The 22,620-nt window shown below is 49.1% G+C and overlaps 8 protein-coding genes across 8 annotated transcripts; 2 read left to right on the top strand and 6 right to left on the bottom strand.

Annotated features, from left to right (window-relative positions):
• Positions 1-2,309: 2,309 nt before the first annotated feature.
• On the bottom strand, positions 2,310-2,666 carry TrAtP1_005081 (uncharacterized protein; the record flags this gene model as incomplete). Its single annotated transcript, XM_066112574.1, has 1 exon — positions 2,310-2,666. One exon carries the CDS (start codon positions 2,664-2,666, stop codon positions 2,310-2,312), a length of 357 nt encoding a protein of 118 aa, XP_065968659.1.
• A 152-nt stretch (positions 2,667-2,818) lies between these two features.
• Positions 2,819-3,286, bottom strand: TrAtP1_005082 (uncharacterized protein; the record flags this gene model as incomplete). The annotated part of the gene is made up of 2 exons (XM_066112575.1): positions 2,819-3,034; positions 3,128-3,286. The coding sequence occupies 2 exons, from the start codon at positions 3,284-3,286 to the stop codon at positions 2,819-2,821; spliced, it is 375 nt and encodes a 124-aa protein (XP_065968660.1).
• A 2,430-nt stretch (positions 3,287-5,716) lies between these two features.
• On the bottom strand, positions 5,717-6,745 carry TrAtP1_005083 (uncharacterized protein; the record flags this gene model as incomplete). Its single annotated transcript, XM_014084416.2, has 1 exon — positions 5,717-6,745. The coding sequence occupies one exon, from the start codon at positions 6,743-6,745 to the stop codon at positions 5,717-5,719; it is 1,029 nt and encodes a 342-aa protein (XP_013939891.1).
• Positions 6,746-8,080: 1,335 nt separating this feature from the next.
• TrAtP1_005084 (uncharacterized protein) lies at positions 8,081-10,556 on the bottom strand. Its single transcript, XM_014083209.2, has 2 exons — positions 10,066-10,556; positions 8,081-10,008 (listed from the first exon to the last, which is right to left on the bottom strand). The coding sequence occupies exons 1-2, from the start codon at positions 10,319-10,321 to the stop codon at positions 8,849-8,851; spliced, it is 1,416 nt and encodes a 471-aa protein (XP_013938684.2). The 5' UTR covers positions 10,322-10,556; the 3' UTR covers positions 8,081-8,848.
• A 189-nt stretch (positions 10,557-10,745) lies between these two features.
• Positions 10,746-11,425, bottom strand: TrAtP1_005085 (uncharacterized protein). Its single transcript, XM_014084417.2, has one exon. The coding sequence runs from the start codon at positions 11,340-11,342 to the stop codon at positions 10,917-10,919; it is 426 nt and encodes a 141-aa protein (XP_013939892.2). The 5' UTR covers positions 11,343-11,425; the 3' UTR covers positions 10,746-10,916.
• An 806-nt stretch (positions 11,426-12,231) lies between these two features.
• On the bottom strand, positions 12,232-17,236 carry TrAtP1_005086 (uncharacterized protein; the record flags this gene model as incomplete). The annotated part of the gene is made up of 4 exons (XM_066112576.1): positions 16,894-17,236; positions 14,835-16,839; positions 13,459-14,762; positions 12,232-13,397 (listed from the first exon to the last, which is right to left on the bottom strand). Exons 2-4 carry the CDS (start codon positions 15,083-15,085, stop codon positions 12,232-12,234), a joined length of 2,721 nt encoding a protein of 906 aa, XP_065968661.1. The 5' UTR covers positions 15,086-16,839; positions 16,894-17,236.
• Positions 17,237-18,296: 1,060 nt separating this feature from the next.
• On the top strand, positions 18,297-19,112 carry TrAtP1_005087 (uncharacterized protein; the record flags this gene model as incomplete). The annotated part of the gene is made up of 1 exon (XM_014084418.2): positions 18,297-19,112. One exon carries the CDS (start codon positions 18,297-18,299, stop codon positions 19,110-19,112), a length of 816 nt encoding a protein of 271 aa, XP_013939893.2.
• A 532-nt stretch (positions 19,113-19,644) lies between these two features.
• Positions 19,645-20,565, top strand: TrAtP1_005088 (uncharacterized protein; the record flags this gene model as incomplete). The annotated part of the gene is made up of 3 exons (XM_014084419.2): positions 19,645-19,989; positions 20,048-20,484; positions 20,547-20,565. 3 exons carry the CDS (start codon positions 19,645-19,647, stop codon positions 20,563-20,565), a joined length of 801 nt encoding a protein of 266 aa, XP_013939894.2.
• Positions 20,566-22,620: the final 2,055 nt, after the last annotated feature.

The following is a 22,620-nucleotide window of genomic DNA, read 5'->3' on the forward strand; positions in this document are numbered from 1 at the left end:
CCTCTGTAATCAACAATTAGCTTCAGACTTGGAACAACTACTTAGTGAGAGAGCAGTAACAACAATCGAGCAACTACATCCGCGAGGATTACAACCGTGTCCCCCAAACTCATCTCATGAAAAATATCCAGCCAGTCCAGTGACAGAAGAAAAAGACTCGCCTGTTGAGTACCATAGAGCCAGCACGTTGGGAGTCCTGGAAGACAAAGGAGGGCCATGATGGGCCACAACTGCTCGCACAACTCAAACATCGCCAGCCCCTGAGCCCCCCTACATCTCACAACAGAGACTTGGGGCCAAAAGGATGAATTGCAGGATGGCAGGATCTAGCATGCTCAGCCCTCGGGACCGAAGAATGTCATGTAACCGAGGCCAGCAAGCTTGGCTATGATGTCAAACGGCTCGAAAAGAGCTATTGCTGATGAAGCTGTGTCAATGGTCAGAGTGATGTTGTCTCATGAGTCACACGGACAATCAACATGTTCCGGTTTAATAAGCGATCCTTTCCGGACGTTCCTCCGGGCCAATTGGGCTGAGCCGAGAGTTGGGCTGAGCCAAGAGTTTCGAAGCGTTGAAGCCGAGAACCAAGTCATGCCATGCTGCGATTTTGTTGGTTGGATGTGAGACAATGGAATGAAGGAAGCCATGCCATGCCATGCCGCCATTTACTCGGTACATGGGAGAAAGTAGAATTCAGTGACAGGTCCCTGCAGATTGACAAGACGCCTAGGCTGCAGCTGCGTATCTGCGCATCACCCTTGCATACGCCGTGCCAGTTTCTCAGGGACACTTCCCATATTGCCCAAGAGTTCAAGAATAGATAATGGTGTATGCATGTACGAACCCATCATGCTCTGATGTAATACGACTGATGCCCTGGCGTCGTAATACGCCGTAATCCTATTGTAGAAAGTGATCGGCGGTGAAGACTATACGTTTGCAGGAACGTTTCTAAATCCCCTGTTAACAATGCAGTCTTGTCAATAGGTTTTTCGGTGTTTTCGGCTTCTAAAGAAGAAATTTCGGATCCGAAAGCTTACAGAAACATATGTTCGTCTTCCTTAGGATCAGAATGCTTGTAGATCTCTGTCATCTTTGGTCTCTATACGCGTATGGAGCGGCATAGTCTCAGCTCATCATCACGACAACCAATCAAAGTCTGAGCTTACGGCGGCATCGCTGTAGGTAATCTTATAGGGTCCCCATCTTATAGGGTTACATCTGGCGCTTGGTGCGGCGTTTTGGGCGGCTCGGCATCTTCCTTCACCGATAGTCGGCGGCAGTATTATCTGGCGTAGCTTACTCTTTTTCTTCCCAAGATAACGTACCCCAATATGGAAAGAGGAAAGATTGTGCGAGGAGAAAACTAAACAACGAGCGCTTCCAGACTCCATGGAAAATAATTATCCTACAAAAGGCTAGGATACTGAGAAATTTCCCGAGGTCCCAATTCGACAACTTGCCGAACACTATCGTATCGGAATTACGGGCTCTTCTGAGAAAAAGATATGCTTCGTATGGGGATATGGGCAACTTCCTAAACGACGTATTGCATGGTATCTCGGGCTCTACGAGTATGGCCCCTCGACAGACTTGCAAGGAGTTCAAGCCGTATCGCGGAAAAAATTTACCCGTGCCTGGAAAAGCGGTTACCTCGGGTAAGGGGAGTAGTCGGAATGACGGTAAGAAATAAACAATAAACAGGGGATACGCAGTAAGCAGCAGTTTCCGGAAATTGTAGAGTCTCGAAAAAGGATTGGGTTGAGGAAACAGTAGAGTAGTATACATGGATAGAGACCGTTGTGAAGTTACTGTATGAAAGTGAAATCCCGGTGGCAGATGAGACAGGGGAAATGGGATTTCAAACGTCTGCAATTTTCCATAGCTGTCTCTCTGTTAGTTCTATAGATGATTCTGGCTCAACTTGTGTAGCTAAAACTGAAAATAGACGTCGAAAGTTGAGATATTCGTTCATAATTCACTACTGAAATGTAGATATGTTGCTCGGTGCAGAATTACTTGGGTGTTGTAACTTCAGGTGGTAGTACTAAATGTATGGTATTTTCATGCAGCAGCATATACAAAGAAAAGGGGTATTAGAAACATCAAGGCCCAATTGATAATATTTTACAACATGTGATTGTTACAATGTTGCAAGAATGACTGAATGTGCAGTGAACGCTAACAAATTGCTTTGTCTACACGTAAATCGACTAATACAATGACTTTAAGTAAAAGTGAAAACTCCCATCTGAAACCAAGACATGGCAATTACAACCAAAACCACAAAATACTTCTTAATCTGTCTTTCATAGCTCCAAGTGCTTGCGACAATCCTCTGCGTTGCACTTGACGCTCCTCTGAGACGGGGCTGCTTTTACATTGTTTCCAGACGATGCCACGTTTGCTGGGTAGAGATTGCACTCAGAATCCTCTGCGACAGGGCAATCGTCTGTCAAACAAGTCGACTGCAGCTGCGCCCCCTGAGCCTTGATGATCGACGTAGGTCCACCGCAGCGAACCGCGAAGATGCTGTAGAGGTTGTCGCTAAAGATTTTGCTATCGGCAGAGGAAAATCCCAGTGATTCGGCAGCGACGACGTGCTGGTCAATGAAGTATTTGTTCTGCGCGTAGCTGAGGTCCATGAACTTGTGGACTTGGTACATGGATGCTGCGCCGGCGTAGGCAGGGAAGGCGGGATATCCTTGAAAGGAGCAGCCGAGGAGGGCGCCAAAGTACTGGTAGAGGTGAGTGACGAGGAAGCTTGAGAATTGGTTAGCATACATGAATCCAACTTTGGCACGGGGCTGAATACGCACTATTGTCTTGAAGTCTCGTCGTCGGCAGGCTTATTTTGTAAGAGAGGCGCCGGGCCGCCGCCGTCGAGGAAGTTGACGGTCGCTCCCTGGCAGTCTCCTGTGTTCGTCGTGGAGTACTCGCCGCTAAAGTATGGGAGAAGATTGACATTCTCGCCATTGACTACGGCTGGCGCGAGGAGACCGGGCACTGCGATGCCAACATTGGGGGGTTGTATCTACAAAGAATGTTGAGTTAGCGGCGAGTGGAGTTTATCGCGTCTGGAGATCATGTAGCTGCGTGATTTCGACTTACAATTTCCAAGAATCACAGTATTGACAAGAAGAGTGACGAGGAGAAGCTGATTCTCTGGTGTGTTGTCCTTAGCAAGAAGAGTCTTGGTGTAATAGTCACACATTGACACATCGGCTGGTCGCTGGGCGTTTGCTGCCGCCGCAGTCAACACGAGCAGAACGTTTGAAAGTCTCATCTTGCCTCTTTCTTACGCAGACGAGTGATGGAAGAATGGTTTACAACCGCAGTTTGCGCACCTTAGGGGCTTGCAAGTCTATATAGGAGTGGCATACACGGAAAAACTGTTTCGTTCCAGCCCGCCTCCTCATATTTATACTCCCCTGTTCAACAGACACCACGCTAGAGCTCATAGCTAGGACGCCAGGATCGTTCTACGTCATGGTTCCGGCTAATGCAGCTTACACCATATCAGGAAGCGAGAAGGCTGTGTGTCTAGATATGCAGAATTGTGCCAAGTAGGTACCCGGTAGGCATAGAATAGCCTATCTACATTTACATGAACTTCCAAAGAGTTCAATGGCAGAAACAAATGCTAAATGGTTTCCGTTTGCAAGGATATATATAGCCATTGGCTTATGAAAGTCACACATCAGTGTGTATAGCTATGTTCTTATACCACGATATGACCTTGGACTATGTATTAGATGTGTGCTCAAGTATTTCGATACATAACAAAATTGACCAAACTTGGCATGTAAATCCTTTGCATAGTAGTGATGTACATATGTCTTAAGAATATTATAATTAATATATTGCTGCAATTACAGGTAAGCACTAGATTAGTGTGTATATGTACAGAGGCCCCAACGTACCGTAGCATTACAGCCCTGTGTATCAAATAGGTAGTATCTACACATATTCATGTAAGTGTCAGGATTCAGCTAGCTTACGTAGATGCATCCTTGAGTTTCTTGTAATCCAATTACACGAAACCTGTTACCTATACGCCGGGGTCATGAAGCAGCTGAAAACCCGGCCTAATGCACAGGGCCTGCTAGGAGCACTCAGCTAAGCCGATTTTGTTTCATCTCTGGCGGGGGTTTCTTTTCGTATCTGGGCATCTAGGCTAAAAGCATCGCAGTAAATTCCGTTCCAGGCGTTAGTGATTTCTCCACTGTGTTTTCCATCCCACTGGAAAACTCATACACTGGTGTTTTCTTTTATACTGTTTAAACGCACCCATGATGATGAAAAAATTTACAATTTTATAAAATATTACGTATTTAAGATATATTTTACATTATTACCAAGTACTTGCTTGCTATTATTCAAGCTCATCTAGTAACACTTGGCATCCGACAATATATAACATTCTCCATCTCTATTGCAGATAAATTGATATGAAGCGCTTTATTTTATTAAAAATACCTCTTGATCAAGATTTTAAATAACAGATTCCTTTTTAGTGCTTTTAAAAAAGCCCTACTGTACATCAAACCCTGCCCTTTGCGCCGAAATGTCTCTGCCTTTGCTGACTTTGCAGTCGGATGGAACCTCAGTTATGCAGAATTTAGTGGCTACCTACGACTTGATTCACCGCTTTAAAAAAAAAAAAAAAAAAAAAAAAAGAACGAATCAGGATCATAACCCACAGCACATGATAAGCGACATGGATACTGTGTGCCTTAAATCCGATATACGCCAGGCTGAGTAAATGAGTACAAGGAACCAACATGTACATATTCCCATGGAGTATCCTCCCTGGTATGCCTGCCAAATCTGTAATTCCGAGACAAATTTGGCAAGCGTGTGACTTGATCAAGCGGTTCCTTGATTATGGATACTGTGTAGCTCGATCTCGAGGGAGAAATCTCGGGGTTTCTTCCAAGGCTGGCTATCAACTGCTTATCCCAAGGATCTGGTATGATCCTCGATGCTCCATAAAATTCCTGCTCGGCCCCAGCTTTGTTGGACTTGGGTGTTTAATTACAAATACTACACCAGAATTACCTCATTCTTTACTCATCTAATACCAGTGGATTGGATCATATACTCATTGTCCAATGCGTATTGAGGGGTATTCATTATTATACTCTTTTTATTGTGCTAGTTTACAACTCACAAGGGACAGCTACCGGAGTATTCAAGAGTTTCAGTTTATATAAAAACATCTACGTGGTATAAGTATAGGCACGGTATGAGTCAATTTATTCCTCCTCTTTGCAATTACAACCAACACGGAGCTCCATTCTTATCAACGTTCTTATTTCACCATAAGCACGGCACAGTGGCCGCGGACTCGATATTCCCTCGGAGGATACGGCTACAGCCATCCTAAAGGATCCCAACGGAATTATTATTTTTTTTGCCATTTCTAGAAAGCGCTAGCGGGTATTACTTGTCTTTAATAACACACATCTGGAGTATACGCATCCAGAAAGGATTCCGTATGCTCAATAAAAAGGTACAAGCAGTTGCGCGAGCGTATATTGTATACTGTATATTCTGAAAACAGCTGGCACGCTTCACAGGCCAGGCCCCATTGATATACCGTCTGTACTGGCGATACACGTCTATACATCCAAAAAAGCATTGAAGAACGGGAAAGTAGTCAACTTTGGTAACAGATGAGTGGCCTTGCTTGCTGCTATTACTGAATGACTGACTACATCTTGCCTGGCCAGCACGCATGCGCATTCTCCTTCCGCCATATGGGGTCATGAGCTAGAACAATTTCCACTGTGAACCCTTGAGCTTCTTGGCTCTTTGAGAATGCCACCACTCTATCCAAAGAGCCTCGAGCTTCCCCAATATCGACATGAATACTTCGCTGCCCACCGTTTCCATCGTCGTACAGTCCGATATTCTTTTCTCCAGTAATCAGGCGCCTGTCATGACAGCAGTCCGCGGCGAGATAGACCCATCTTTTCTCACCAAGACGAGCGAGCAAGTTCACATGTCCGTAAATGTGGCCAGGCGTGTCAACTACATAGAGACTGCCGTCGCCGAAGAAGTCCAGCGTGTTTGGAAGTTCGCCTAGAGGCTTCCATGACCACGAAGCCGCCGCAGCCGGTGGCTTGACTTTGCTATTTGCTGGCACCGGCGTGTGCTTTGGGGCATATGGCTCGTTTCCATAAGTGCCCGCACGAGACACTGGTGGGAACTCAATGGTGCGGAGCGCAGGCAGCTCATCGTCGATGAAGAAATCACCAGAGCAGAGTGGCCCGGCACCATTCTTGAACAGGTCCAAAGTTCCAGATCCCACAGCAAAGGTTGCAGAAGGGAAATCCGATGGCGTCCCCGTGTGGTCGAAGTGAGCGTGGCTTATAATGATATAGTCAATGTCCTTGGCCGGATCCAAAAGAACGCCGCTCTGAGCTCCGGGAGCCCCAGCAACGCCATTGCGGAGGCTTTGAGCGCAGTCAGTGTCGGTGGTTATTGGCTCCCAGACATAAAGGCGCTCTTTTTGCGCAGGAGAATACTCCAAGTCGCGCTTCATGCCAAGATCAAAAACGAGGTTGGCCACGCCGCCATCGGGAGACGGGTGCCGAATGAGGAATGAGAGAGTTGGAACCAGATTTTTCTTCACGGGGTCGGCATCGGTTACAAACATGCGCTCTGGCAGAGACAGACAGCCAGCGTCCAGAGCGGAGATTGTGACAAACACAGGTGGGCTATCAGAAGCTGTGGCCATGCTGAATTCAAATAAGTAATAATCTTATATCAATGAGATTCAACGATTAAGAGGACAAAGTTATGGCTGCCAATTTTGAGGCATTGTTTCAATGTTGTGTTCAAGGCAAGGCGCGCCCTATCAACTCATTCGCAGGCTCTTTTCCCGATCCCCTCATTCCCCCCGCTTTGTTGTACGACCGCAATCAACCCATTGTGCATTCATCCGCATCCAAGTGATATCATGATGATTCCACTGTTTAAAAAAGGACCATTGCAATGTCAATAGCCGGTTATGCGCTATACAAATACTACTATGAAGGAGACTTTATATCAGAGACAAAGGCTCGGATGTAGTCCTGCCTTCCAGCTCTTCTAAGTCGGGTTGCAGTGTCTTACTACAGTGCTTTAATAAGCCAATTACCTAGGTATGTAACTGATATTACTAATGGCGGCTTACTACGGCGCTGGAATTATCCACACTCGATTTACTTTACAGATTGCATTTGCCTGTATGCGTTTTCCCCTGGGTATTGCCTATTCTGATCGAGCAATCTGAGGTATAATCTTGCGAGCGCATTCGCTCTTACGACTTGATGGCCTGTTATTCACACTTTTTATGCACGCCTCAAAGCCTGCCTTTGAACAAACAATTTCTTTTCATCGTAATTCGGCCAGAAAACGTCGATCTTCACCTTTCTGTAATGCCTTTCTCAGTAACAAGGGCTGAGCTTCATCACATCTCCATGGTACCTGCATTCAAGATATCCGCGATGCGTCATTCGGGACTCGTATCTTCGAACGTGGATCCTTGAAAGTTGATTTAATAAAAATCGGAGACAGATTGAGATTTTGTCCCATGGATACGCATACATCTATTTCAGCTATCTCTTGGCGTCTCTGAATATGGCCGTCAATGTTGCACTGGGCCGTAAGACGCTTGACTAAGCGTGTCGACAGCATCATCCTGTACAGTAACTACGGTTATTCATCACCTGGTTTTGGTCTTGATGCGAGATAACGTAGGTCCAATTTTACAGAGGGCATGTTCTGTATATAGAGTACAATATTCGAGCTATTGTATGATTCGGCTTTTTATCGCTCGCATAGGTCAGTGACTCATGCTACCTGATATATACCATGCTGTTTATATAAAAGGGCTAATATGTAAGCACTAAAATCTTATATTGGCTTATTACGAGTTGCGCTAGTACTAGCGGTAAGTGTTTATAAGATCTTTACCGAAGATGAATAAAAGATTACCAATATTTGCAAAAGGTAATAATATTTATCAAGTAAAGTTATAATATTGATCAAATCATATATAAATTTCTCCCTAGTAAACTTGTGTATTTAAATACAAGAAATAAAATCCGGATTTATAAAGTAACTTGAAAAATGTTAATGCGTAAATAAGAGAGTGTTTGATACACAAGGCAATATGAACTTGGAAGCGAAAACAATTTTATATTCTTTAACCATTTAAAATATATATATATACAGTGTATAGAAAGACGAAGTATTGTTGCACAATCTATTATTTTGGTCATCATAGCCCGCTTCACTGAGCTGATTGTTCTTTGCGAGTCTGTTGCTCTATCACGTCAAGAAAGTGCAATGCTTGTAAATGAACTTGAAGATGGGATATGGCAACGACAAATATTCCATACTAGAGAGAATAATGCAGGTGTACTACGCGCAGAAACAAATTAGCTTCTAAACAATCATCAGATTTGAAGCCCCTGCAAAGAGGAGCACGTAAAGTAGGAATCCTTCGTCTCTTCCTCCAGATCATGGCCTGCATTGACCAAGATATACCTGCTGATCGGCTGGTCTCTTAAGTTTATATAATAAATTGTAAAAGTAACTGTAGGTACTTGTCCAGATTCATTCTTCAGTTCATCTTATCCAGCGCGAATGGATTTGTTCATTGCAGACGGCTCCCGATGCAACGCATCAACGAAAATCGTTACGAAATGACAGGTACCCAAAACCAGCCTTGTCTCAAGGCTATACATTTGTACCGCTATATAAAACCAAATGCCACTGTTCGCTTTCCATGCGGCCAATTGAGGCTTTTCTCAAGTCTACCATTTTTCAGCCAAAGCGCCATCCAAGGACATCATCACTCGCTCTTTGGCAGACTCTTGTAGCCATGCCACACCAAAACAATAACAGCAGCAAAGAGAGACGTCGCTCCCGTCAAAATGACCATGGGCTCGTACTTGTTGCCCGCAAAATGCTCCTGAACAACTTCTCGCGGCGCCATCAACGCCGCACTCAGCGGCCCAACCAGGATATTTCCCGCGCCCATCAAAAAGACAAATATCGCATAAGTGGCAAACACGGTCGATGGATCATCGCTGACGGCGCGGCCCATCGCCACGCGCATAGTTCCGAATCCGAAAGCAAAGAAGCCGTAGATGAAGCTGAATACGGCGAGAAGAGGTAGCGACTTTGCCAGGCCCCAGAAGGTGAAGGATGCCGTTGCGGCAAATGCGCAGCATATCGTCATCAACAAACCCACATGGAGGTTTTTATCTGAGAGGTAGCCAAATGCAAATTGCCCGAGGACCTGCGCAATGGACATGAGAGATACCAGCAAGGCGCCCTTGACGGAAGAAATGTCAAAGATGGAGGCGTAAGATGGCAAGAAGACGACGGGGAAGAAGAAGCCAATTCCTTGCACTAGGACCGCGGAGCCGTATATCCAAAAGAGAGGCTGCTTCAAAAAGTCCCAGTTGATCCTCGCCAGGTTGGCCTGATCTGAAGCTGGCAGCCGAGCCTTGAAAAGCGGCAGCAACGGCGCAGTCAAAACGGTCATGGCTACCGCGCAAGCCCGCAGCGTAACTTTATATCCATATCGTCTAAGCAGAGCATCAAGAATAAAAGGCAGAACAGCTCCCGTTGCGCCCGACGATGCAGAGATCAGACCAAACGCCATGCCCTTTCGCGCCACCCACCATTCGTTCACCATGCTGACAATGGGCATGGAGATAAGCACGAAGCCGATGCCGTAGAGAGCTCCTTGCGTGGCGATGAGGCCGCTGACGGAAGATGTGAAGGAGGCGGTTAAGAGACCAGTTATGCTTAGAACCCATCCCAGGTAAATTTGATGGCGCTGATACTTGGGAAACTTCCTTGCCAGCATTGCTGAAAATGGAGATCCAAAGTAGTAGAATCCCGTTGCCAAGACTCCAACGACAGGTATTCGGACGGCATCATCTTTGAACTCGGGCACGGTGGAATAGTATCGCTGAAAGACACCAAAACAACCGGGAAAGCCTGTGTGTAACAATTAGACGGCCGTTTATGGAACAAGGCGTGGTTGGTGCAACTTACCCCAGAACAAGGCGTCAAAAGCAAAGGCGCCGAGGAGAGTGCACCAGGCATCTCGGCCGCGATCGACGGGCTTCAGCTCTTGCGTGACAGGTCCAGCGGATTCATCTTGAACTCGAGAATAAGGCTGCGATAACTCGAGTTGCGAGAGCCCTCTTTCAATTTCATGATCCTGTTGAGTTATTCCATTGAAATTTTGAGAATGCCGCCGCGACGACAGCTCGTATTCCACTGTGAGGGTGGTTTCAGTTGCACTCATGGCTCCAATGCACTTTTCTCCCAGCAATTGACGCCAATTGAATTCAAAAAACAACAACGACAACGACAACAATGATACTATCAAAGATAACAAGCAAAGAGAATCAAGATAGTCACCCTTAAACCCGTCAAGTCCTTCAACGCCATCAATCTTTAATGTCTTCCAGAACCTCCCTCCCCACAGCTTTTAGTGCCCGGCAATCGCGATGTCGGAACCCGACCTTAGCCGCCCATCGAGCCAGTGGGGTCCCATCAAAAATCCACCCAAAGGCTTCGGCAGTGAGTCAAGTAAGGTGAGTTTGCGCCTTTCCAGCGACATGTAGAGAGGGTGCTTCGGCTATAGTTGAAGCCGCCTAGTGCTAAGTATATCGAAATGAGGCAGTTCACGACGAGATGTTTCAAAGGCGCGCCTTGAAGTTGTCTAAAAGTCTATCAATATCCCATCTATCATCACAAGTCCCTCTATATGATACATTATATCAAGTCCCATCTAAACCTTGGTCTCGCCATTCTCCTTCGGCTTCGCGCTCCCTCTCACAAACTTGGTATGATGCCCCTTCGTCACAAGCGTTTTCCTCTCCTCGCCATCCACCACCTCAACCTTTTGTATCAAAATCGTCACAAACGCCATTGACCCCCCCGACTTTTTCTGCCGTAGCCACAATCTCAACGACATCTCCTGCGCCCGCCGAACTGCTCAAGTAGCTAATGTGCATGTCGACGCTCGCGCCCGTCTTCTCCCGCAAATCCCATGATGCAATGGCCAGCCCCGTCGTGAAGTCTATAAACGCCGCTGAGACCGCGCCGTGAAGGCCTCCCTTGGAGTTTAAATGCGTAGACGTAAGAGTGAGGCGGCTGACGACTGTGCCGGCGACGACGGATGTTTGCTTTACACCGGATAAGAAGATGTTGTAGATGGCGCTGTTTTGAGTGAGCCACTGCGACAGCTGCTCGACGTGAGCTGTTCGCTTGGCTTCGAGCTCGGTCTGCTCGGGGGCTTGTTGCGGTTGCTGGGAGGCCATATCTGCGCCTTTTCTTCTCCTGTCCTTGTCCAGATATGGAGTGGCAGTGACAATTGAGACAGGCTGCTGATATGAAATGCAGAGGTTGAGGCCGGTTCCGCTTGAGAATTTTCAGTGGGGAATCAACGCTACCACGCATAGCCGGCTTGTGATGGCTGTCTACAGGTACTCACGCAAGAGGGAATCAGTGTGTAAGCACATCGGCCACCTCAATTGGAAACCACGATTTTCTTCTTTTTCTCCTAATTTATCTCAAACCTATGACTATATCTAGATCCAGTGCTACATGCTTTGTGCAAACATCGCCATCTGTGTTGTGAAACATAGATTCGGCCTCTTACACACGAACACTTCCAACTTCAAGAAGAAAACTTCATTCATAGGATCTTTCTTTCTCTCTATTTTCATTACTGTCTAGGTGACTAAGTTAAAACAAGATTTCAGTTGCGACTGCTGCTCTCAAACGTGCCTTCTAGATGGAGAGAGGCTTGCACTTTGATCCCTGACCGCTTTATATCATTGCCTATGGCGAGTATAAATGCTATGTAAACGAGAGCAAAGTACATTAATATTTGGCAACACTTCATGTTCCGGCTGATAGAGTAAATAAAGATCTTGGATAGTACAGAAAAAGATGGCTCCGAACTATTTCCTCTATCTTTCGCCTACAATAGTATTCTTTCATCTTGGAGCATTCGTATACAGATAAGCGCAGTCTCAGAGAGGCGATAGGGATTGAATACATTTTATTTGAACAGTCTCACGAGATCATTGATATGCACATGTTTTTTTACTCATAGATTAGACTTATTAGATTATCTGAGCCGTATCAATCTATTCAGTATTTCAGGTCAGTGCATATCATATCCATCGTGCATTTCACATCAGATTACAGAGCAACGGCAATCGCCCAACCAATGGCGAAAACTCCAGCTACGATGCTAATCTCCAGTCGAGCACCTGAGCTTGGAGGTATGGCTGGACCGGTAGGCTGGCTTCCGCCGCCGTTGCCTCCGCCGTTACCACCACCGTTACCACCGCTTCCGCCGCCAGATCCGCCATTTCCTCCGCTACCCCCAGAACCTCCAGATCCTCCACTTCCACCGCTGCCTCCAGAGCCCCCAGAACCTCCAGAACCTCCAGAGCCTCCAGAGCCTCCAGAGCCGCCGCCGGAGCCGCCACTGCCACCGCTACCGCCACTTCCGCAGGTAGAGCCGGTTGAACCAGTAGCACAAGCACAAACTGAAGAAGCTCCGGTAATAACAGCATCCAGAGATGCCGCCGGGCACGCCGTTGCCACACATGGAACGAGGATCTGGCTCAGGCTAGCTTGAGCTGCAGGTTGGCACTGGCAGGCGTAGTCGGTAACACCGCAAGAAATGACCGGAGCGGCACTCGTGAAGCAAGCCTGGGCGCACGAAGGAACAGCTGTGGTAGCAACGGCACCGCAGTCTGGGGCTGCCGAGTTGCAAGTAGGGCTGGCACCACCGCTTCCTCCACCTCCTCCTGTTGAGGATCCGTTGCCGCCAGAGCCTGTGGGACCTCCAGAACCTCCAGAACCACCACCACCACCACCACCTGAGCCGGAAGGACTACCTGACGCGCATGTTCCAGGAGCAAGAGTGGGCGGCGCACTGGCGCAAGCACACACGGAACTAGCTCCAGTAATAACGGCTTGGAGCGAAGCTGCAGGGCAAGCTGTAGCCACGCATGGAACGAGGAGCTGGGTCAAGCTAGCTTGAGCGGCAGGCTTGCACTGACAGGCATAGTCGTGGACATCACATCCAACACCAGGGGCGGCAGATGTGAAGCACTTTTGAGCACACGAAGGGACTGCTGAGCTAGCCACGGTATCGCAGTTGGGCTTGACGGTCACTGGCTGGCAGTTGGACGTAGAGCCCGAGTTACCAGGTCCCGTAGTCGTAGGTGGCGGTACGACAGTAGATCCGCCCGTGGGTTGTGATCCGCTGGGTCCAGTAGTTTGTGATCCGCCTCCGCCAGGGCCTGAGGTTGCACAGGTACCCGGGCTGGGAGGTGCTGTAGCACATGCGCATACTAAAGAGACAATGTCAGTATAGTAGATTCTCGAGGTGCCTATGGCAGGCTTGATTCTTACCTGATGAAGCTCCAGCAATGACAGCCTGAAGTGAAGCTGCAGGACAAGCGGTAGCAACGCAAGGAACCAGAAGCTGAGTCAAGGAGCTCTGAGCTGCAGGCTGGCATTGGCAAGCATAGTCATGAACGTCACATGGGATCTTTGGAGCTGCGCTTGTAAAGCAAGCTTGGGCGCAAGAAGGAACAGCTGTGCTGGCAACGGCACCACAATCTGCAGTGCTTCCTGTGCATAGAGGGCCTGAGGTTGTAGGAGGGGCGGACGTAGTTCCGCTACCTCCAGAAGAAGCTGAAGAGGTCTCGACAGATGAGCTGGAACCCCCGGTAGTGGTGGGAGGCTCGCTGGTTGTGGGAGGCGCACTGGTAGTAGAGCCTCCTGTACAAGGAGTTGTTGGGTGCGCAGTAACACAATCGCAGAGAGAGCTAACCTGAGGGAGAACACCTAGTGCACCACCTCCGCAGTTTCCAAGAACGCAGTTAATGGCTGCAGCCTGAATAACGTTGTTCTTGCTGCACTGGCACTCGTAGTCAGAGACAGCACAACTGGCTTGAGTCACGGCAGCAGACTCAATACACGGTTTGGCGCAAGCAGACACGGCATCGGCGCTGGCCTGGCATGGAGAAGCTGAGTCGCAGCCACCGGTTGTCGTTGGGGGCGCTGAAGTGATTAGACCAGTTGTCGTTGTGCATGGCTCAGTAGTGGTGGGTGGCTCAGAGGTAGGGGGCTCGCTGGTAGTAGGAGGCTCACTTGTGGTAGGAGGCTCACTTGTTGTAGGAGGCTCACTGGTGGTAGGAGGTGTGCTTGTGGTAGAACCTCCTGAGCAAGGAGTTGTTGGATGGGCTGTGACGCAGGCACATAGAGAGCTAACCTGGGGGAGAACACCAAGGGCGCCACTTCCACAGTTTCCAAGAACGCAGTTAATGGCTGCGGCCTGGATAACATTATTCTGGCTGCATTGGCACTCATAATCAGAGAGAGCACAACTAGCTTGAGTTACAGCAGCAGACTCGATGCATGGCTTTGCACAGCCAGATACAGCGTCGGCACTAGCTTGACAGGGCGAAAACGCATCACAGCCAGAAGTCGTGGTCGGTGGTGGTGCTGTAGTTGGCGGCGTTGTAGTTGGTGCCGTAGTTGGTGGTGCAGTAGTGGTGGGAGCAGTGGTGGGCGGCACGTCCGTTGTGCAGGGAGCGGAAGAAGATGGTGGCTGAGTTGTTGTGATGAGCGTTGTGCTTGTAGAGCAAGGTGTCGTTGGATGAGCAGAAACGCAAGAACACAATGCAGCGACTTCATCTAGAACAGCCAGCCTATACCATATGTGTTAGCACCTCTTCTATGGGCATGTATAATAGAGAAACCTGATATGGGCTTATACGAACGCTCCGTTACCGCAGGCACCAAGAACGCAACCGACCGCCGCATTCTGGATGACACTGGTCTTGTCACATTGGCATTGGTAGTCTCCTGTGGCACAAGCTGCTTGGGTGACGGCAGCGGACTCAATGCAATCTGTAGCACAAGCTGCAATAGCATCAACGCTGGACTGGCAAGGCGAGGTGGTGTCGCAGCTCCAGCCGGCGACGACGCGGGCGAGGGCTACAAGGCTCACGGCACCAACGTTTTGTCTCATTGTCGGATGCTGAGTACTGGGTATCAAAGAAGATGACTTGGATCCCAATAAGTTTCGAGACTAACCCACAAGAAATCCGGGGTATCAGTTCAACGAGTGAGCCCAAGACTAGCCTGGAAGCACTTGGGGAGGCGATCGGCCAGCGTGAGAAGAGACGGCGAGAAGATGGATATATAAGCGCGGGCTCAGCACGAAGATACAGAGTAACACCTGTGCTAGACGCATGAAGCCCATATTTCCTTTGCCATCCCGTTGGCACGATTCCAATTCCGTCATCGTCTTGCTGGGAGATGCAGACCAAGAGAGCCCAATACCACTCTCCAGCGAGTTATTCGCAGTAAAATCTCATGACCTGAGCATACCGATATTAGCAGCCTCGTATTAATTTTAAAAATCCTGCGGTTGGTACAGCTGTTCTGCATAATGGCCAGCTAAAAGGCACGAAGGATGGGCTTCTCGCGCGCATTATTGGTCCCCCTCGGACGGCGATGGTCCGAATGTAGCATCGAGCAAGACGGTGGGGTGGAGCTCAGTCGATGGATGGAGTGGTTGCCGAAGAGCGAATCCTTGCCATCCACTCCTTGTTATGACGCCTCGACAGTCTTTGGGATTGCTTGGCCGTTGTACTCAGCTGCAGTCCAGCATGATAATGCGGGGAGCGAGCCAACCGATGGCCCGAGAAGATAGTACAAAGACGTCAATGAGCGTCAATTGGGCCGACAGATGCACCAAGTATGACCAAATATCTCGTATGCGAATGCAGCTTCAAGCTTGATTTTAGAGAGGACCGGCGAGTTGGAGCCTATACGGTGGGATCTTCTGCAACTGCCCCGGGTTTTCTTCCTGGCTCGGAGGAGAAGCATATTAGACAGGCTTATTAGTTCTCACCACACTTCGGGAAAAAACCTCTTCGCATACCCACTTGCCTCCAGAGTCCATTTAGGCGGGTATTGCTCCCAATTTGATTCGGCTGGCCCCTGTTCGGCTGGCAATAACCACCACGGATATGGCCAGGTAGGACAACTCCGCATTAGCATGGTGTCCTCGAAGCCCCAGTGGCATTGCTTGCTATTTCCCCCAAGAAGGCGGTTTCCCATAGACGCTGTCGAGGTATGTAACAGTGCCTGCTTGTCGATGGACAGAATACCTGCCTAGTTACTATTATGGAGAGATCAGCATACATGGTAGCTCGGATACTGCCGAGTCCAAACGAAGTCTTTGAAACAGCCTCGGACGAGGTCTTCATCCGGTAGCAACCAATGTCGACATAGCTAGGAGGACGAAAAATTCCTGAATGTGGCTGATGGAATCATATGCCAGATCAAATCGCCCAAGATTATATCGACTGAGCCTCGGCCGGCACGCTCGCTGCCAGGAACAGAGGAGCTATTGGGCAGCTAGCATCGTCAAAGCCCGCAAGCCTCTCCAAATCTGACCAAGTTGGTTGGATGCCCAGCCGCAGATTCACTGGCTGCGCGTAACGACCAGAACCTTGACAATGGCATAGAGCTAGGCTTGTAAGAGGAAGGCCGGTGGTGCTTTTGACAGGACGTTACATCCGAAACATGGATTTGGCTAGCCTCATCAACCAACGTGGAAGGGTCGCGCGGGGAATCCATGCTCGTTTGTTTAGCCCGACGAATCAATATCACCCACGCCAAAGCTGTGAGTAATAGCATCCAGCCGTTGGAAGGAGAACAGGCCGAGCCACATGTGATGATGAGAGTGCGGTTTGGCAAAATAAGCCAATGATGCTATGAACCTGTTAGCCCAAGATCTTGCGTGGGTGCCTAGAATACAATACATACTCGAATACGAGTTCACGTTATGCAGCGCAGTTCATAGCGTGTCCCGCGTAAGCGACATCCGAGCATCGTCGGGCGAAAGAAGGAATAAGTGGCTAATAGCCTCAGACCCCTGGCAGAGGAAGGGGTCAGATTTGACTGTTGTTGATGAGATGGGTTCTAGGATGAATTTGGGGGACGTCCTTTTGTCGCGCATGGCCTGATTAATGTTGATCCGGAGGTCTGGAGGTACTTTCGCGTCTGTACCTGTAAATGTGTGCGAAGGCGATGATGCAACAATTTCGTGCTCATTTATTTGAGATGAAAAGGAAATCCTGCCTTGTTGCTAGCTAGGTAGCTGTTGTGTATGCAGAAAATCATGTAATTCGGATCGGAGATGTTTCTTGGCAATTGAATGGTGGCAGCGCTATTATCGTTGCCAAGGTAGAAGCAGCTGTTGGCAGGCCGCCAGAAAGGTACCTCAGGTATGTAATTTTTCTCGCTTCTTCGACTTCTTCTCCGGCAGCTCACTCTAAAGAAAGGACAAATATGAGCTCAAAAGCATGCAAGTAAAGCACATCGTTTATTTCATCTCACGCAGCGTCCGTGCTCGATGCACTATTGTCGATCTCCCGCCATCTCAGCCACGCTCATGGCATCTCCACTCCTCATCACCACGCCTATCTCAACATGACTCGGTGCCACAGTGGAAGCAGCATCTATTGTTCGGTGCCAAACAAACTGGGGAAATGGGGCCGGGGTGCGGTAGGGAGATGCGTCTTACTCTAGGATCAAAATGGCAACAACAGCAGAGACATGTGGTTCAGAATATTTACTGTAATGTCTCGAACATGTAAAGTACCTCCATGTAAATTAGTACCAAGGTGGTCCTATGAAGTACCCGAGCGATATAGCACAATTAGAAACTTGAGAGCCATCGCCTTATCTTGGGTCTATTAGTGTACCTTTTTTTTTCAGGAACATGACAGGTTTAATAGGCACAAATAAACGATAGTTTTCAGGAGCGCAGCGACTACTTACAGGGTAGCTGAAGACGCCGAATAGAAAGCCAAGAGTCCTCTCGGTAGAACTGCTGGCCGTCCAAAGTCATGGTCCTCCGTGCATTATCTCTTAAATCTAAACTCATATAGCTTGATCAGTCTTTCTACCTAATTTGGCAGAGACACACGCCGCATCGGATCCACAGGACATTGATCTCACATTCGCATGAAAAGACGACAACCAGCATAGCTGAGCACTCAATGCCCCGCATGGCGTCATAACCGGCTTATATATCACTGCACGACTTACTAAAAGCTCTTCCGGTACAAAGCCGAGCAAAAGATATATCAAGCAATTCCAATCAATCAACAGAGCAATTGTTGAACTGGCATCACATCAATCATCTTCAACTAACACCCGCCAACATGTCTGAGCAGCAAAATGCCCCGCGCGCTACGCTGGACCATATCGTGATCCTCGTCTCGGCCAGCGACCTGCTACAGCTTCCTGAGCGCCTCAAAGACTCATTTGTCGTTAGCCCTGGAGGGACTCATGCCGGCGGCGACACATTCAACAAGCTGATCCTGTTTGAAGACGGCGTCTACATTGAGCTCATCGCATTTGTCGAGGGCATCGACCCTGAAGTTCGCGCAAAGCACAGGTGGGGAGGCCAGCCGGAGAATTCCATTGTCGACTGGGCATACACTCTGCCCCACGAGAGCGATTTTGGGGCTATTCAGCAGAGGGTGAAGGACGCAAAGGCCGGGTTTACGTACAACGACCCGGTGCCAGGAGGCAGGACGAGGCCAGATGGAGTTGTCCTGAAGTGGGCTCTTGGTGTTGCTCAAGATGCAGACGGCAATGGAGTAGAACCGGGCCATCTGCCCTTCTGGTGCCTGGACAGAACGCCACGAAGCAACAGAGTGCCCTACGAGGAGGACAAGGCACAGACGCAGCATCCCTCGGGGGCACACGGCATTTCTCGACTGCGCCTCAACGTACCTTCAGGCCAGCTGTCACAGCTACAGAGCGTGTATGATGCTATTCACAATGTCGACAACACGGGAGCAAGCGAAAAGGAGTGGCGGTTCAACACTCCCAATGGCTCAGCACAAGCACGGCACACGCTTGGTGTGGCCTCAGAAAGCGGGTACAAGATTAAGCTGGCATTCAAGGGGAGCGTTGGAAGCCCGTCGTTCCTTGAGCTACTACCGAATATTGTAATCAAGTTTGAGGAGTAAGAGGTGCCATTAGCTTGTCATTTCTTGTTTCTATTCATAGTGTTTGAATAAGCTGGAATATATGTAACCGTACGCCTCACCGCTGAGACACAGAGCTTTTCATTCAAAAATCATCGCAAAGCAGATATTCTAGGTGGCGGGGATTTCGCAACTTGAGATTGAGTGTAATGAGAAACAAATTGTTCAGTTTGTACATGGAAGTTGAAAGTGTTGATGCCGCATGCATCATACGAACTGTGCAAAACCATTTCTCATACAGTACAAACACAATGTTCACGCATCCGGGGAGTAGCCGGTACCTGCTGCACCACCGTGTGGCATAGAGAACCGCCTGTATCTCATACTCCATCTAAGCTTCCGACGCGACGCGACAAGCTGCTGCCACCAACCGTCTCTGCATCGTAGCTCTGCTACGGCCACGCCGCCACCTTCAGGGCGAGATTTTGGCCTCTGCAGCTCCCGCCTGCATTCCTGAAGCTGGATCCGATTTCTCGAGCCCCAATTCGACCTCTGGCACCGCCACGCCCGCCGAATGCCGTCCGACGAGAATGACAAGGCCCACGACGAGGTTCCCAGCACGCAGGGCGACGTCGAGATGGAGGAAACCGACAATCCCGTCCAGATCGTAGAGGCGTCGAACCCGGACGAGGGCGGCGACCGCGCTCCGCCAGCTGCGATCAACGTGGAAGATGTCGACGCAGAGGCCGATCCGGTGGACAACGAGGAGCGCAAGTCCTTTGCGAGCCACCTGAAGAGCCCCATCGTCACCCTCGTCGTCGGCAAGGAAGAGCCCGCAGTCCTGAAGGCGCATCAGGAATTCCTCGTGCGAAGCCCGTACTTTGAAGATATCTGCAAGACCTTTGCCGAAGACGAAAGCGTACGGCTTGCCTTTCCCATCATGCTGTGATCGAAAGACCTAAATAGAAATCCTCCAGCCTCGCCAAATCGACCTCCCAGACGAAGACATCGATGCCGTCGGCTGCTTCCTCGAATTCCTGTATACCGAGGAATATTTCCCCCCGCAAGCTGCCTGGCCAGCGAAGTCTCGAACACGATCCCTCCGTCCCGGCGGTCGACGACTCGGGCATTCAGCTGCTCAAGCACGCAAGGATCTACACCCTGGCTCAGAAATGGGGCGTCACCGCGCTGCAGACGCTCTCTTCATCCAAAATCTACTGCATCAACTCCACCGTCAAAGGCGAGATCGAATATGCGCGCTACATCTATGCCCACACTCAGGTCGACGATACGACGATCCGTGCGCCCGTGGCCAACTTTTGGGCCACAAGATCGCATACGCTGCGGTCCGAAGCGGAAGACGAATTCAAGGCGCTGTGTCTGGAGTTTCCGCAGTTTGGTTTCGATATCTTGAGTAAGTCTCTGCTATTGGAACATTACAATCATGAGAGAGCAGACGCAACTAACACTTTGCAGCGCGTGTGTTGGACGATAAGCTCAAGAGAGAGCGCAACGAAAAGATGCATCCTTCCTCCTCTGGCAGTGTTCGCAAGCGTGCTCGCCACGGCAGCGGTGGTGTGTAATAAAGTTGAGAGAAGTCCTGTTTCTCCGTGTATAGCCATTCTTTGGGTTTTTTTTCGGGCGTGGGTTTTGGCATTCAATGCATGCATTTTGCTTAATCTAGTACTTGAGGCGATGCTGGGCGCCTTCCACTGGTTCTGTATATGTTGAGGCAGCTTGGATGCAATGCTGTTACCGGACGATATTTGCTGGCCTGGCGCAATTCGTTTGCTGGAATGGATTTGGATTTGGGCGTGCAATCGTGGCAGCGGAGAGGGACAGCAAATGTTGCATGCTCTCGCTGCCACTGTCTTCATGATGAACGAGCCCTGAAACGAGCTTGGAAGTTATAGCATTTAGGCCTAGAGGGATTGCTTGTGAATATTCACAGCCGACATTCAATCACTGTGCTGATTACTGAATCTGTCTCATTGAATAGCAAACGAACCTGCTTCCCTCCCATCAGTGCTCTGTTCTAAGCAACCATGGGCTCAGGCTGTCTGCATATAAACCCGCGGTCGACAAGTTTATGCACGCTAGTGGGACGCTCTTGTTGATGCTAAAACGATGAAGAGTGCGGAGTAGAGAGATGCTCTGTAGAGAGTATGTGCCGTCGATCAACTACATGTACCTACTGAGCTGCCACTTTGATAGGCCGGCCTGGGGCATGTATATGCAAGCGGACGAGACTACTTTGCACGCTAAGAATACCTGCATTGTGGTGTTTGTCTAAACTGATTGCCAAAGGATGTTCTTGTTCTCAACATGTTGCAGAAAGTGAGGTTGTTGAAATGGTGTGGTTGGTGGAATATGTAGCCATGTAAGTCGTTTGGGTGCCCATGATGCTCGCACTGCTTGCAGATTTGGTTCCCTCCCTACCCAATGAGGCAGTTTATAAAACATGTCCAACGGACCAAGGGAATGAATGATTATTTGCCAAGCCGCCCACCACCACTTATTCAACAGACTGGCCCGATAGAAGTGGGTTGACCAACAGCACTGCCACACATGTTCCGCAAACCACTCAGACTAACCCGCGGAGTTCAAGGAGGTGAGTTGATTTGTACTGTACAATCATCATGCCCGAATCAATCATTCGCTCTCTTCTTCCTCTGTGCTTACTCAACTGCAGACGTAGGGGGCAGCCTTTGTCGCTTTAGGCCCAGCCGCCGCAAGCCTTAATATCTGCCATGTGGAGTCTCGCAGCAACTGAAGGGTCCTACTCCATTTAGTTTCCGCCGGTACCTTGCTTAGGCACAGCATGTTACAGTTACCCCTCTTTTTCGTTCACCGACAGCAGCACCTTTTGTCGATTGGGCCTTGATTGGCCACCGCAGCCACCGAGTCGTGCAGCATACGGATTCTAGAATGGCCATTGCAAAAGGATAGGGACCACTCATTGCGTTTTGGACAATGTGGGCATATGCATCGCGGCCCGATTCGCTGGCGTGGCAGATGAACCGGTTTCTGGAACGCGAGAGAAGCCTGTTTGGTGGCTACATGAACATCATGTTCGGCATGGCGGGCCTTTCGTCTCTACCGGCATTGAGCTTCAGTTTCTAGTTGGAATGGACCCCTGCTGCCGAGACAATGTTCCACTAAAGGAGTTTTAGACCGAGTTACTGCAAGAAGCAAAAGGGACTTTGATGTGTGGCTGCCATGTGGAAAGTTGTGGCAACGCAAGGCATGAATTGGCTATAGGTAAGGGTAAATAGCTAGACGCTCCAATGATCTGCTTACTGCCAACCAAGCCTAATTGCCTGTCGATCGATGCAATACATGCCTGATCCAATCAAACACAAGCCATTCATTTGTCATCTTGCTCGAAACAATTGCATCGCCAACTGAGAATCCTCGGTTCACCGCTATTATGGCAATATTCGCGCTTTAGTATAATTGGGGCAAAGTACGGAGTAGGGGGGGTGTCCACTAGCTATATCGTGAACCGCCGAATAATAAACGGACACGAATTTTAGTTTCCGTGCTCTTT

This window comes from Trichoderma atroviride, chromosome 2 (assembly GCF_020647795.1).
Source record: "Trichoderma atroviride chromosome 2, complete sequence".
NCBI lineage: Eukaryota > Fungi > Ascomycota > Sordariomycetes > Hypocreales > Hypocreaceae > Trichoderma > Trichoderma atroviride.

Excerpts from the sequence above, each read along its gene's own strand:
- TrAtP1_005084 (XM_014083209.2), bottom strand. The coding sequence starts at position 10,321 with ATGAGTGCAACTGAAACCACCCTCACAGTGGAATACGAGCTGTCGTCG. Across the intron at positions 10,009-10,065 it reads TTTTGACGCCTTGTTCTGGG|GCTTTCCCGGTTGTTTTGGT; the intron begins GTAAGTTGCACC and ends TGTTACACACAG.
- TrAtP1_005085 (XM_014084417.2), bottom strand. The coding sequence starts at position 11,342 with ATGGCCTCCCAGCAACCGCAACAAGCCCCCGAGCAGACCGAGCTCGAA.